The sequence below is a fragment of the Mustela lutreola genome, chromosome 2 (genome assembly GCF_030435805.1).
Source record: "Mustela lutreola isolate mMusLut2 chromosome 2, mMusLut2.pri, whole genome shotgun sequence".
NCBI lineage: Eukaryota > Metazoa > Chordata > Mammalia > Carnivora > Mustelidae > Mustela > Mustela lutreola.
The window spans coordinates 56,146,225-56,160,756 of NC_081291.1; the positions used below are offsets into that span (position 1 = coordinate 56,146,225).

Consider the following 14,532-nt stretch of genomic DNA (forward strand, 5'->3'; position numbering starts at 1 on the left):
AAAGTATTTTTGTTTTCCAAAATTAACTGAAGTGGTCACCCAAAGACCAAGGAAGATGCTTTATTTCAGATTCAAGATTATTTTTATGAATATATTTGCAAAATAGAAGATATCTTTCCCTGCTGTGTTATTTTTTATTGAAAATTGATTTATCAATATATTAAGAAACAGACCATACCTTTAGTTACCCTAATTTAACTAAAGCCAGCATCCTGTACATTTTAAAAATCTCCCTTTATCAAAACAATTGTTTTAAGGAAATAAAGGTATTTTTGAATTACTACTGTCTTATTCCAACCCTAAGCTTGCTGAGATGGATGGTATATGAGTATACTTTTGGGTTAGATTAGAAAGGTTTTATGAAGTATATTTTGAGCAGGATTTGGTTTTGAAAGATAGTAGAAACATGGATTAGTAATAGTAAGTTTGTGATAAAACTTGGACATGTTTATGAGCTCAAAACATTTACTTAATAAATAGGTTTAGGTTACTCCTAAAGTAACTAGTCTTGGCAAGTAATAAGTAAGCAAGGTATTACTTAGCAGATTGATGTATTTTTCCTTCCTGGCTATTCGCTGAAATTTGAGATTTGGAAGCCAGGTTTTACTAGGGTTATGTGGCATTTCTTGTAACCTCACGAGGGAATGGAATAAACCCTGATAAAGGAAGCTGGTTTTTACTGGGAGTGCAGGGTGTATACTGGGCTGGAGGCAGGAGCAGCCTGGAGGCTGGTTGTGGAATAAGTGGAATGGTGTCCCAGCGATGGAGATGGGGTCTGGAGGGAGGTGACAGAAGAGGGCTTTCCATCACCTGCCTGTGAAGGCACACTGCTTCTGCCTTTCCTGTGTTGCTTACCTTGTGTTCTTTGTGGTCATCTAGATGTCTTGGAAGACGAGAAACCGTTAAAGACAAGCCTTCTCTCCAAAGTCTCACAAGGAAAGAGGAAGAGAGGCTGCAGTGATCCTGGTGGCCCTGCCCACGGTCCAGCCAAAAAGAAAGTGGCCAAGGTGACTGTTAAATCTGAAAACCCCACAGTTGTGAAGGATGAAGCCCTCAGCGATGGGGAGGAGTTCAGGTGAGATGGCTGAAAAGCTTCCAGCCAGGTCTTGATTCTGTCCCTCTGGAAGTGTGAGTCTCTTTTTGCTGTCACTGGTATCTGTGCCCAAGATGGGATCTTTAAGCTCCTCCAGCTGGAGCTCAGACCACTAGTAAGATTCTTCACAATTACAGTAGACCCTTGACCAACCAGGTTGGAACTGCATGGCTCCACTTCTACATGGAGGTTTTTTTTCTTTTTTTTTTTTTTTTTTTTTTGTCAAATACCTTAGTAAGTATTGTAAATGTAGTTTTTCTTGTAACTTTTAAAAAATGTGTCCTTCTCTAGCTTACTTTACTGGAAGGATACAGTATATAAAATGTATAACATACAAAATATATGTTCAATCAACTGTATGTTATTGGTAAGGCTTCCAGTCAACAGTAGCCTAGTAGTAGTAGTTTTAGGGGTATCGTAAGTTCTGTGCAGATGTTTGATTGTGCAAGTGGTCAGTGCCCTAACCCTGTGTTATTCAAGGGTCAGCTTTGTATTGTTTGCCTCCCAGACTTTTTGGATGACAGCGATGGTCAACAGAAAGGCATTTATCTGTGGTTACACAACTGGACAGTGGCAAAAACCAGGTGAGATTTAGGCCTCTGACTTGGTCCAGTGCTCTTTATAATACACAGTGATACTACATACCTAAGATACTGGCCTGCCATTCCAGCTTTCACCTTTACTGCTCTCCACAAGTTCTCTCTGTTCCCACCCAACTGGACTTCTTGTCGCTCTCTTGCCACATGCTCAGACTTTTCTGCCTCTGAAGCGTGCTCGTTCTTCCTGCTATAGGAATGCTTTCTTCCACCTGGAAGATGTGGATCAAAATCCGTCCACTCGACAGTCTTCACTGATTCTTCCCCTTTTTTCTCCTCTGATTTCTTGCATTTATTTGTGCCTAGGCCATGTATCTTGGCTTACTACCCTGCAGGCTTTCTGATGCCTGGAGCCAGCCACACCTGGTTTGTTTTTGTAGGCCCTGTGGCATCTAGGGCAGGGCCTTTTGTTGGGCTGAATTTGCAGTTGAGTAAACATGCATAGTAATGTGTGGTGAACAGTGACTACAAGCCTTGTGAACACTTGATTGTTCACCTTTCAGGAAAGTTGTGGGGAGGGGTGGAAGAGGCAGAACAGAGAGGTAGTAGTTCCTTCAGAAACCAGTCTTCCATCTTCATGCTGGCTTTCCCTGCAGCTTGCAGTCCTGGCAGAGGAAGGCAGCCCAGGAGAGGGCCAGCAGTAGACAGGCCATGGAAGCATGGGAATTTTGCACTCAAGTCACCTCTTCTTTTCCCTTAGACTTTTCCTGAGAGTGCATGCCTCTGAGCTTCCTGCTTCCCAGTTGTCTCTTCCCACTAGTTGAATTATCAGAGAAATCCATGTACACATAGACCAGGATGCTGTGCTGGTAGGTAAAGCTCTGGGCCCCCTTCCCCTCTACATTGATAGTCAACTGCTGTCAGATCCATAGTGCATGGACATTTTCACTACATTTATTCTAAGGAGAAATTTTTGTTTCTCTGGTGCTGAAAGTGGTTGACCGTAAGGGGAATGCATGCAATTTTAGAGCTGAAGACCAACTGGTTATTTTAAAAGTCTGAGCTCAAATCTTAGATGATGTTCTCACTTGATACCACAGGTCAGACCTTATGAAAGCAAAAAGTAAATGTGCTCTAAGCACATTTTTTTTTAAAGATTTTATTTATTTATTTGATAGACAGAGATCACAAGTAGGCAGAGAGGCAGGCAGAGAGAGAGGAGGAAGCAGGCTCCCTGCTGAGCAGAGAGGCTGACTCGGGGTTCGATCCCAGGACCCTGAGACCATGACCCGAGCTGAAGGCAGAAGCTTTAACCCACTGAGCCACCCAGGCACCCCTCTAAGCACATTAAAAAAATTTTTTTTTATAAACATATAATGTATTATTAGCCCCAGGAGTGCAGGTCTGTGAATCACCGGGTTTACACACTTCACAGCACTCACCATAGCACATACCCTCCCCAATGTCCATAACCTTACCACCCTCAGTAAGAGTCTCTTATGGTTTGTCTCCTTCCCTGTCCCATCTTGTTTCATTTATTCTTTCCCTATCCCCCAGACCCCACACGTTGGATCTTCACTTCCTCATTATCAGAGAGATCACATGATAGTTGTCTTTCTCCAATTGATGTATTTCTCTCAGTTCCATCCACGTCATCGCAAATGTCAAGATTTCATTTCTTTTGATGGCTGCGTAGTATTCCATTGTATATATATACCACATCTTCTTTATCCATTCATCTGTTGATGGACATCTAGGTTCTTTCTATAGTTTGGCTGTTGTGGACCTGGCTGCTATAAACATTTGGGTGCACATGCCCCTTTGGATCACTATGTTTGTATCTTTAGGGTAAATACCTAGTAGTGCAATGGCTGGGTCGTAAGGTAGCTCTATTTTCAACTTTTTGAGGAACCTCCATGCTGTTTTCCAGAGTGGTTCCACCAGCTTGCATTCCCACCAACAGTGTAGGAGGGTTCCCCTTTCTCCACATCCTCACCACCATCTGTCGTTTCCTGACTTGTTAATTTTAGCCATTCTGACTGGTGTGAGGTGGTATCTCATTGTGGTTTTGATTTGTATTTCCCTGATGCCAAGTGATACAGAGCACTTTTTCATGTGTGTGTTGACTATCTGGGTGTCTTCTTTGCAGAAATGTCTGTTCATGTCCTCTGCCCATTTCTTGATTGGATTATTTGTTCTTTGGGTGTTGAGTTTGCTAAGCTCTTTATAGATTTTGAATACTAGCCCTTTATCTGATAGGTTGTTTGCAAATATCTTCTCCCATTCTGTCAGTTGTCTTTTGGTTTTGTTGACTGTCCCCTTTGCTGTGCAAAAGCTTTTGATCTTGATGAAGTCCCAATAGTTCATTTTTGCCTTTCCTTCCCTTCTCCTTAGCAATGTTTCTAGGAAGAAGTAGCTGCGGCTGAGGTCGAAGAGGTTGCTGCCTGTGTTTTTCTCAGGGATTTTGATGGATTCCTTTCTCACATTGATGCCCTTCATCCATTTTGAGTCTATTTTTGTATGTGGTGTAAGGAAATTGTCCAATTTCATTTTTTTGCATGTGGCTGTCCAATTTTCCCAACACCATTTGTTGAAGAGGCTGTTTTTTTTTCCAGTGGACATTCTTTCCTGCTTTGTCAAATATTAGTTGGCCATAGAGTTGAGGGTCTATTTCTGGGCTCTCTATATTCTGTTCCATTGATCTATGTGTCTGTTTTTGTGCCAGTACCATACTGTCTTGATGATGACAGCTTTGTAATAGAGCTTGAAGTCCGGAATTGTGATGCCACCAACTTTGGCTTTCTTTTTCAATATTCCTTTGGCTATTCGAGGTCTTTTCTGGTTCTATATAAATTTTAGGATTATTTGTTCCATTTCTTTGAAAAAGATGGATGGTATTTTGATAGGGATTGCATTAAATGTGTAGATTGCTTTAGGTAGTATATACATTTTCACCATATTTGTTCTTCCAATCCATGAGCATGGAACATTTGTCCATTTCTTTGTGTCTTCCTCAGTTTTTTTCATGAGTACTTTATAGTTTTCTGAGTACAAATTCTTTGCCTATTTGGTTAGGTTTATTCCTAGGTATCTTATGGTTTTGGATTCACATGTAAATGGGATTGACTTAATTTCTCTTTCTTCTGTCTTGTCATTAATGTAAAGAAATGCAACTGATATCTGTGCATTGACTTTATATCCTGACACTTTACTGAATTCCTGTACAAGTTCTAGCAGATTTGGAGTGGAGTCTTTTGGGTTTTCCACATACAGTATCATATCATCTGCAGAGAGTTTGACTTCTTTGCGAATTTGGATGCCTTTAATTTCTTTTTGTTGTCTGATTGCTGAGGTTATGACTTCTAGTACTATGTTGAATAGCAGTGGTGATAATGGACATCCCTGCCATATTCCTGACCTTAGTCGAAAAGCTCTCAGTTTTTCTCCATTGAGAATGATATTTGCGGTTGGTTTTTCATAGGTGGCTTTGATAATATTGAGGTATGTGCCCTCTATCCCTACACTTTGAAGAGTTTTGATCAGGAAGGGATGGTGTACTTTGTCAAATGCTTTTTCAGCATCTATTGAGAGTATCATATGGTTCTTGTTCTTTTTTTTTATTAATGTATTGTATCACATTGATTGATTTGCAGATGTTGAACCAACCTTGCAGCCCTGGAATAAATCCCACTTGGTCGTGGTGAATAATCCTTTAATGTACTATTGGATCCTTTTGGCTAGTATTTTGGTGAGAATTTTTGCATCTGTGTTCATCAAGGATATTGGTCTGTAATTCTCTTTTTTGATGGGATCCTTATCTGGTTTTGGGATCAAGGTAATGCTGGCCTCATAAAATGAGTTTGGAAGTTTTCCTTCCATTTCTATTTTTTGGAACGGTTTCAGGAGAATAGGAATTAATTCTTCTTTAAATGTTTGGTGGAATTCCCCTGGGAAGCCGTCTAGCCCTGGGCTTTTGTTTCTTTGCAGATTTTTGATGACTGTTTCAATCTCCTTACTGGTTATGGGTCTGCTCAGGTTTTCTTTATTCCTGGTTCAGTTGTAGTTTGGTAGTTTATATGTCTCTAGGAATGCATCCATTTCTTCCAGATTGTCAAATTTGTTGGCGTAGAGTTGCTCATATTATGTTCTTATAATTGTTTGTATTTCTTTGGTGTTGGTTGTGATCTCTCCTCTTTCATTCATGATTTTATTAATTTGGGTACCTTCTCTTTTCTTTTTGATAAGTCTGGCTAGGGGTTTATCAATCTTATTAATTCTTTCAAAGAACCAGCTTTGTTTGATTTGTTCTATTTTTTTGGTTTCTATTTCATTGATTTCTGCTCTGATCTTTATTATTTTTCTTCTCCTTCTGGCTTAGGCTTTCTTTGTTGTTCTTTCTCCAGCTCCTTTAGGTGTATGGTTAGGTTGTGTATTTGAGACCTTTATTGTTTTCTGAGAAAGGCTTGTATCCCTATATATTTTCCTCTCAGGACTGCCTTTGCTGTGTCCCACAGATTATGAACCGTTGTGTTTTCATTATCATTTGTTTCCATGAATTTTTAAAATTCTTCTTTAATTTCCTGGTTGACTCACTCATTGTTTAGTAGGATGCTCTTTAGCCTCCATGTAGTTGAGTTCTTTCCAAATTTCCTCTTGTGATTGAGTTCAGAATCAGAGCATTGTGGTCTGAAAATATGCAGGGAGTGATCTCTTTCTTTTGATACCAGTTTTGATACTAGTTGAGACCTGATTTAGGACCCAGGATGTGATCTGTTCTGGAGAATGTTCCATATCCACTAGAGAAGAATGTATATTCTGTTGCTTTGAGATGGAATGTTCTGAATATATCTGTGTGGTCCATCGGGTCCAGTGTGTCATTTAAGGCCTTTATTTCCTTGTTGACCTTTTGCTCGGATGATCTGTCCATTTCAGTGAGGGGAGTGTTAAAGTCCCGTACTATTATTGTATTGTTTGATGTGTTTTTTTGATTTTGTTATTAATTGGTTTATATAGTTGGCTGCTTTCATTTTAGGGGCATAGATATTTAAAATTGTTAGATCTTCTTGTTGGACAGACCCTTTGAGTATGATATACTATCCTTCCTCATCTCTTATTATAGTCTTTGGCTTAAAATCTAATTGATCTGATATAAGGATTGCCACTCCTGCTTTCTTCTGGTGTCCATTAGCATGGTAAATTCTTTTCCACCCCCTCACTTTAAATCTGGAGGTGTCTTCGGGCTTAAAATGAGTTTCTTGGAGGCAACATATAGATGGGTTTTGTTTTTTTATCCATTCTGATACCCTGTGTCTTTTGACAGGGGCACTTAGCCCATTAACATTCAGGGTAACTATTGAGAGATATGAAATTTGTGCCATTGTATTGCCTGTAAGGTAACTGTTACTGTATATTTTCTCTGTTCCTTTCTGATCTGCTACTTTTAGGGTCTTTGCTTAGAAGACCCCTTTCAATATCTCCTGTAGAGCTGGTTTGGTGTTTGCAAATGCTTTCAGTTTTTCTTTGTCCTGGAAGCATTTTATTTCCCCTTTTATTTTCAAAGACAGCTAGTATTCTTGGCTGTATGTTTTTCTCGTTTAGTGCTCTGAATATATCATGCCAGCTCTTTCTGGCCTGCCAGGTCTCTGTGGATAAGTCTGCTACCAATCTAATATGTTTAATATTGTATGTTACAGTCTTCTTGTCCCAGGCTGCTTTCAGGATATTTTCTTTGTTGCTAAGCCTTGTAAATTTTACTATTAGATGATAGGGTGTGGACCTATTCTTACTGATTTTGAGGGGGGTTCTCTGCACCTCCTGGATTTGATGCTTGTTCTCTTTGCCATATTAGGGAAATTCTCTACAATAATTCTCTCCAGTATACCTTCTGCTCCCCTCTCTCTTTTTCTTCTGGAATCCCAATTATTCTAATGTTTCATCTTATGGTATCACTTTCCTCTCGAATTCTCTCCTCATGGTCCAGTAGTTGTCTCTCTTTTGCTCAGCTTCTTTATTCTCTGTCATTTGGTCTTCTATATCACTAACTCTTTCTTCTTCCATATTTATCCTAGCAGTAAGAGCCTCAATTTTTTTTAAAAGATTTTATTTATTTATTTGACAGAGAGAGATCACAAGTAGACAGAGAGGCAGGGAGAGAGAGAGGGAGGAAGGCTCCTTGCTGAGCAGAGAGCCCGATGCGGGACTCGATCCCAGGACCCTGACATCATGACCTGAGCTGAAGGCAGCAGCTTAACCCACTGAGCCACCCAGGCATCCCAAGAGCCTCAATTTTTGATTGCACCTCAATAATAGCTTTTTTGATTTCAACTTGGTTAGATTTTAGTTCTTTTATTTCTCCAGAAAGGGCTTTTATTTCTCCAGACAGGGTTTCTCTAATGTCTTCCATGCCTTTTTCGAGCCTGGATAGAACCTTGAGAATCATCATTCTGAATTCTAGATCTGACATATTACCAATGTCCATATTGATTAGGTCCGTAGCTTTTGGTACTGCCTCTTGTTCTTTTTTTTGTGGTGAGTTTTTCTGCCTTGTCATTTTGTATATTCTTATCTATATGAAGGAGCAAATAAAATACTAAAAGGGTGACAAAGACCCCAGGAAAATGTGCTTTAACCAAATCAGAAGAGATCCCAAATCATTGGGGGAGAAAGGGAGTAAAAAGAATTTCAGAAAAAAAAATTAAAAAAGAAAACAAATAAAAAATATAAAAAAGAAAAATATTGGAGAGGGCACGGATTGCATGGAGCACTGGGTGTGGTGTAAACACAGTGAATACTGTTACCCTGAAAATAAATTTAAAAAATTTAAAAAATAAAGAAAAAAATATACATTAGACTGGTGACTAGAACAGGGTCACCCACTTAATCTTGGGAGTATTTTGGTCTCTTAGAAGAAACTACCTTCCAAAATTTTAAAGAATGAAAAACATATATAAGGATAAACACAATGAAGGGTTGGAGTATGATTATAAAGATGAAATTTTTTTTTTAATTTCTAAAAAAGGAGTTGATAAGATAAGTTGTTTGGGAGAATAAAGAAAAAGAAAGTAGAGAGAATTTGCTCTGGCTGAAGACTAGAACAAATCCCTGTGTAGATTAAGGGTGTATTTTGATCTATTAGAAGAAGTTGTACCCCAAATTTTTTTACAAGAAAAACCCTATGTGTATACCAAAAATAAAGTTAGATACAGTGAAGGATAAAATACGACTATAAGAATGAAGGCTCAAAACAGATTTTTTTGTAATGAAAGGTATTGTTAAGATAAACTAGTTAAAAATTGTTAAAACAGGAAAGGGTAAAAGTTAAAAAAAATTTAGCAGAAGAAAAAATGTAAAATTAAAAAAATCAATTAACTTTGCAAGACTAAAGAATCATGGGGAGAAAGCCATGAATTCGATACTTTGCTTTCTCCTCCTCTGGAATTCTGCTGTTCTCCTGGTAAGTGAACTTGGTCTTGGCTGGATTTCTTGTTGATATTCTGGGGGAGGGGCCTGTTGTAGAGATTCTCAAGTGTCTTTGCCTGAGGTGGAATTGCACGGCCCTTACCAGGGGCCTGGCTAAGTAATCTGCTCGAGTTCGTTTGTTCCTTGAATGCTTTCTGCTTTCCATAGAGTTCTGGAGGATGGGAATGAAAGTGGCCACCTCCCAGTCTCTAGCTCAGAGGAACTGAGAGCTCAGGGCCCCACTCTTAGTGCGCCCTGGAAGGAAAGCGCTCTATCACTCCCATCTCCCTGGGCTCCCGGTGTGCTCCGAGCTGACCTAGCTGGTGACCCAGCATCTCTGTCTCTGGCATACAGCCCCACCTGGAGTCTCCGAACCACACAGATACCTGAGCTCTTCCAGGGGGGGTCTCCCTGGATTTTGTGGGGTCCCTGTGCCACAGATCACAATTTAAGGTAACCGCCAGCTGAGAGCTCACTCCTTGGATCCGTCTCTGAGCCGGCTTCCCCGCTTTAATACCTGTAAGTTCTGCAACACTCAGACAGCCCTGATACTTCTGTGACCCTGCGGGACCTGAGACCACGCTGTCCCCATGTAGGCTTCACCCCAGCTTAGCCTCCGGAGTGAAGTCCCACAGTGGAGCAGACTTCTGAAGTTTCTGATTTTGTACTGCATTGCTCTGCCGTTGGCTGAGGGTGGGCCCTTCCCGCTGCGGTCTATCTTCCTGACACTTGGATTCACTTCTTTGCGGGTCCTACCTTTCAGAAAGTGGTTGATTTTCTGTTTCTAGAATTGTTGCTCTTCTTCTCTTCGATCTCCTGTTGGATTTGTAGGTGTTTGGAATGTTTTGATAAGCTGTCTAGCTGATCTCCTGCTACCTGATGTTGTCTCAGCCTGCTACTGCTCCACCATCTTGACTCCTCCCCCACCAAGCACGTTTTATATATGAAATTGAGAAAATGGATTACATATTAGCAACCATTGCATCTTTAGTCAGTATTCAGCTTGCTGCTTATCTGTGTTGGTACCTATTTAACTAGCTAGTTATCTGTGTTTTTGTTGTTACTTGTGACATACCTATGTATGAACACATCCCCACATACTTTGCGGTTAGAATTCTACCAGCTTCCATTTCCTTACATTGTAGAGATGGGGAGAAACAGTCATCTGAGTTGGCTCATGGTATGATCAGCAAATGTGAATGCCCTCTTCTTCAATGTGGTGTCCACCTGTGCATGTATAATCCATATCCCAGCTTTTATTTCTGGAACTTACAATGTTATTGTGGTTTCTTCTTACTCCTGTACCACTTCAAGGCACAGCTCTGTTTTCCCTCCCACAGCTCTAGGCTTTAGGTCCATTGCATGCTTTCTTTTTGACAGCACATCTAGTATTAGACTGATGATCAGAGCTCCTCTCGAGGAGCCCTTGAGACCTTTATTGGAGGGAATGAGTCTCAGAGCTCACCCATTATCTTTACATAATTGCAACAGTGTCTCGATAAATAGAAGGAGTCCTTAGGATTCCATTTAGCTTAAATGTAGCACTAGGATGTGTGAGCCTTCTTCACCTTCCTTCCTGTGATCTTTACACAGGGATTTCACAAAAGGTGGCAAGAAGGCACAGCCCCCACAGAGAGAAGCTGCTGTGGACAAAGGCAGCTGTGAAGGAGAAGATGAGGAAGAAAGTGAAGATGATTGGGAAGAGGTTGAAGGTAAAACATTGCTGTGTGATCCTGTTTTTCTGTTTGAATCTGCTTGGAGTCACATCATTTAGTTGCAGTTCTTTTGTTTCCTTGTGAAACTAAGACCAAATAAGGTTACAGTAGGGACTTGCTTTTGATGTAAAGACAAATTCATGACCAGGTTACCAAAGATGGTTGTATATTCTCTTCCTCTTGTGGCTGTCAGTGGAGGAGATTGTGAAACTGAGAGGCAGTATTGTCTCAGCACATAGGCTTTGAGAATAGTGAGATCTGGGTTCAGGGTCCAGCCTTGCTACTTGTATAGCTGTGTGAACAAGTAAATCCACTCTGAAAAAATTAGAGATTTTTCACCAATAACATTCAGTAAGCATTGACTGCTCCGTGTGAGCTGTTTACAGGCTAGGCTGTAGGATTGTAGCAGAGGAAGAAAGGTCTGCAAATGTAATGGGCCTAAAGCATCATATGCTCACAGTAATGTAATCATCCCTGATTCCTTCTGTCTGTGCTAACTTTATCTCAGCTTTTGATTTTGAAAATGATTTTTGAAAACCTACAAAATGGAAAATGTAGTACATGGACTCTTCACTTAGATTTAGTAACTTTAACATTTGCCAGTAGTGAATGTATCTTTCTCTGTAAATATGCAGTGTGGAATCATTTGAAAGTAAGTTGCAGACATCCTGTTACTTGACTAGTAAATACTTCATCAGTTCCCCTAAGACTAAGAGGTTCTCCTGAATGATGAAATAGTTTCACACTTAAGAAAATGAAAAGCCCCTAATTGTTGCAAAAATATCCTTCATAGCCATTGTTTGTTTCTAATCCAGGATCTAATCAAAATGTGAGTTATACCTCTTTAGTCTCCTTTAGTTTAGAACAGTGTGTCCACCCCCCAACACCTTTTTTTTTCTTTTTTTCTTTTTGTGGCACTGCTGTTTTTGAAGAGTCCTGGCCTATTCTCTTATGGGATGTCTTTGATTCCAGTTTTGTGTGATATGCATCTCAGGGTGATGATAAACTTGTTTCAGTATCCCCAGGTTTCTTATAAACTGTAAGTGAAGGCTTGATTGAATTTAGGTTAAACTTTTTTGGGGGGGGCAAGTATACTTCATAGCTTTGTATTTCATACTGCATCCATTAAGAGACTCCTCATGTCAGTTTGCCCCACTAGTGATGCTAAGTGTGATCCTACAAGGTGGTTCTGCCAGTTTGTGAAAACATAAAGGTACATTTTCCCTCTGTAATTAACCATATTGGGTGATACTCTGATTCTGTGTGAATATCTTATTCTCTAGTAACTTTTTACTTAACAGTTTTTCATATGCTTTGATCTTTACTGAATCAGATTATTATATTGAGCATCATGTAATGGGACTCTCTGATTCTGTCATCTCATATGCATTTCTCAGGTGACTGTGATCTGTAAAGAAGAGCTCTCTCTTTTAAATTATATTTATTTTGAGTATCACTATGGACTTAGAGAGATTTTTAAAACTCACATGTTATCAGTTATCATCATTATACTTGTTGATCTTCAGATTGTCCCAGATTTGGCTAGTGAGAGCCCCTTTAAGCCTTGTGCCTTACAGTGTCCTTCTGACATGGCCTCATTCTCAAAAACGTTTTTCTTTTTTTAATTTTTTATCTTTATTAACATATTAACATATTAACATACTGGTCTGTGAAGCATCAGGCTTACACATTTCACAGCACACACCATAGCACATACCCTCCTCAATGTCCATAACCCCACCACCCTCTCCCTACACACCTCCACAGCAACGCTCAGTTTGTTTTGTGAGATTAAGAGTCTCTTATGGTTTGTCTCCCTCCTGATTGCATCTTGTTTCATTTTTTCCTTCCCTACCCCTCATAACCCCCTCCCTGCCTCTCAAATTCCTCATATCAGAGAAATCGTATAATTGTCTTTTTCTGATTGACTTATTGTGCTTAACATAATATCTTCTAGTTCCATCCATGTTGTTGCAAATGGCAAAATTTCATTTATTTTGATGGCAGCATAATATTCCATTGGAAACACACACACACACACACACACACACTACAACTTCTTTATCCATTCATCTGTTGATGGACATATAAGTTCATTCCATAGTTTGGCTATTGTGGGCGTTGCTGCTACTATAAACATTCGGGTGCATGTGCCTCTTTGGATCACTACATTTGTATCTTTGGGGTAACTACCCAGTAGTGTGATTGCTCGGCCATAGGGTAGCTCTGTTTTCAACTTTTTGAGGAACCTTCATGCTGTTTTCCAGAGTGGCTGCACCAGCTTGCATTCCCACCAACAGTGTAGGAGGGTTCTACTTTTTCCATATCCTCTGCTGTGAAGTAGTATCTCATTGTGGGTTTTTGTTTTTGTTACATTTCTTTTCAGCGTAACAGTATTCATTGTTTTTGCACCACACGCAGTGCTCCATGCAATCTGTGCCCTCTCTAATACCCACCACCTGGCTCATTGTGGTTTTGATTTGTATTTCCCTGATGCCAAGTGATGTGGAGCACCTTTTCATGTGTCTCTTGGCTATCTGGATGTCTTCTTTGCAGAAATAGCTGTTCCTGTCTTCTGCCTATTTCTTGACTGGGTTATTTGTTCTTTGGGTGTAGAGTTTGATAAGTTCTTTATAGATTTTGGATACTAGTCCTTTATCTGATATGTCATTTTTGAATATCTTCTCCCATTCTGTCAGTTGTCTTTTGGTTTTGCTGTTTCCTTTGCTATGCAAAAGCTTTTGATCTTGATGAAGTCCCAATAGTTAATTTTTGCCCTTCCTTCCCTTGTCCTTAGCAATGTTTCTAGGAAGAAGTTGCTGCGGCTAAGGTCGAAGAGGTTGCTGCCTGTGTTCTCCTCAAGGGTTTCGCTGGATTCCTGTCTCACATGGAGGTCCTTCATCCATTTTGAGTCTTTTTTTGTGTGTGGTATAAGGAAATGGTCCAGTTTCATTTTTCTGCATGTGGCCGTCTAGTTTTCCCAACACCATTAGTTGAGGGGACTTTTCTCCATTGGACGTTCTTTACTGCGTTGTTGAAGATTAGTTGACCATAGAGTTGAGAGTCTGTTTCTGGAATTTGTGTGTCTGTTTTTGTGCCAGTCCATACTGTCTTAATGATTACAGCTTTGTAATAGAGCTTGAAGTCGGGAATCGTGACATCACCAACCTTGGCTTTCTTTTTCAACATTCCTCTGGCTATTAAGGACTAACCATATTCCATATATATATATATATATATATAAATGGGTTCCATGCCTATTCCATATATATGTATATATGGCATGTGCATATATATGTATATATGTATGGCATATATATATATATATATATATATATGAGTGAATATATACACACACACACATGGTATATACATATATATGTATATATGGAATATGCATGGAACCCATTTCTGGTTCCATATAAATTTTAGGATTATTTGTTCCACTTCTTTGAAAACATTTGATGGTATTTTGATAGGGATTGTATTAGATGTGGTGATTGCTTTAGGTAGCATAGACATTTTCATAATATTTGTTCTTCCAGTCCATGAGGTTGGAATGTTTCTCCATTTCTTTGTATCTGCCTCAATTTCTTTCATGAGTACTTTATAGTTTTCTGAGTACAGATTCTTTGCCTTTTTGGTTAGGTTTATTCCTAACTATCGTATGGTTTTGGGTATAGTTGTAAATGGAGTGGACTCCTTAATTTCTTCTGTCTTGCTCTTGGTG

General features: G+C 39.6%; 1 protein-coding gene across 5 annotated transcripts in view; it reads left to right on the forward strand.

Moving 5' to 3' along the window:
• Positions 1 to 14,532, forward strand: part of XPC (XPC complex subunit, DNA damage recognition and repair factor) — a 53,332-nt gene that overhangs the window by 5,132 nt on the left and 33,668 nt on the right. For 3 of the 5 annotated variants that reach the window (XM_059161849.1, XM_059161848.1, XM_059161853.1), the window contains exons 2-3: positions 880 to 1,075; positions 10,681 to 10,799. In XM_059161849.1, the coding sequence (XP_059017832.1) occupies positions 880 to 1,075; positions 10,681 to 10,799 (315 nt within the window). Of the gene's footprint in view, positions 1 to 879; positions 1,076 to 2,389; positions 2,499 to 10,680; positions 10,800 to 13,632; positions 13,696 to 14,532 lie in introns of those variants that run through there. The other 2 variants (XM_059161850.1, XM_059161852.1) reach the window with 2 other exon arrangements.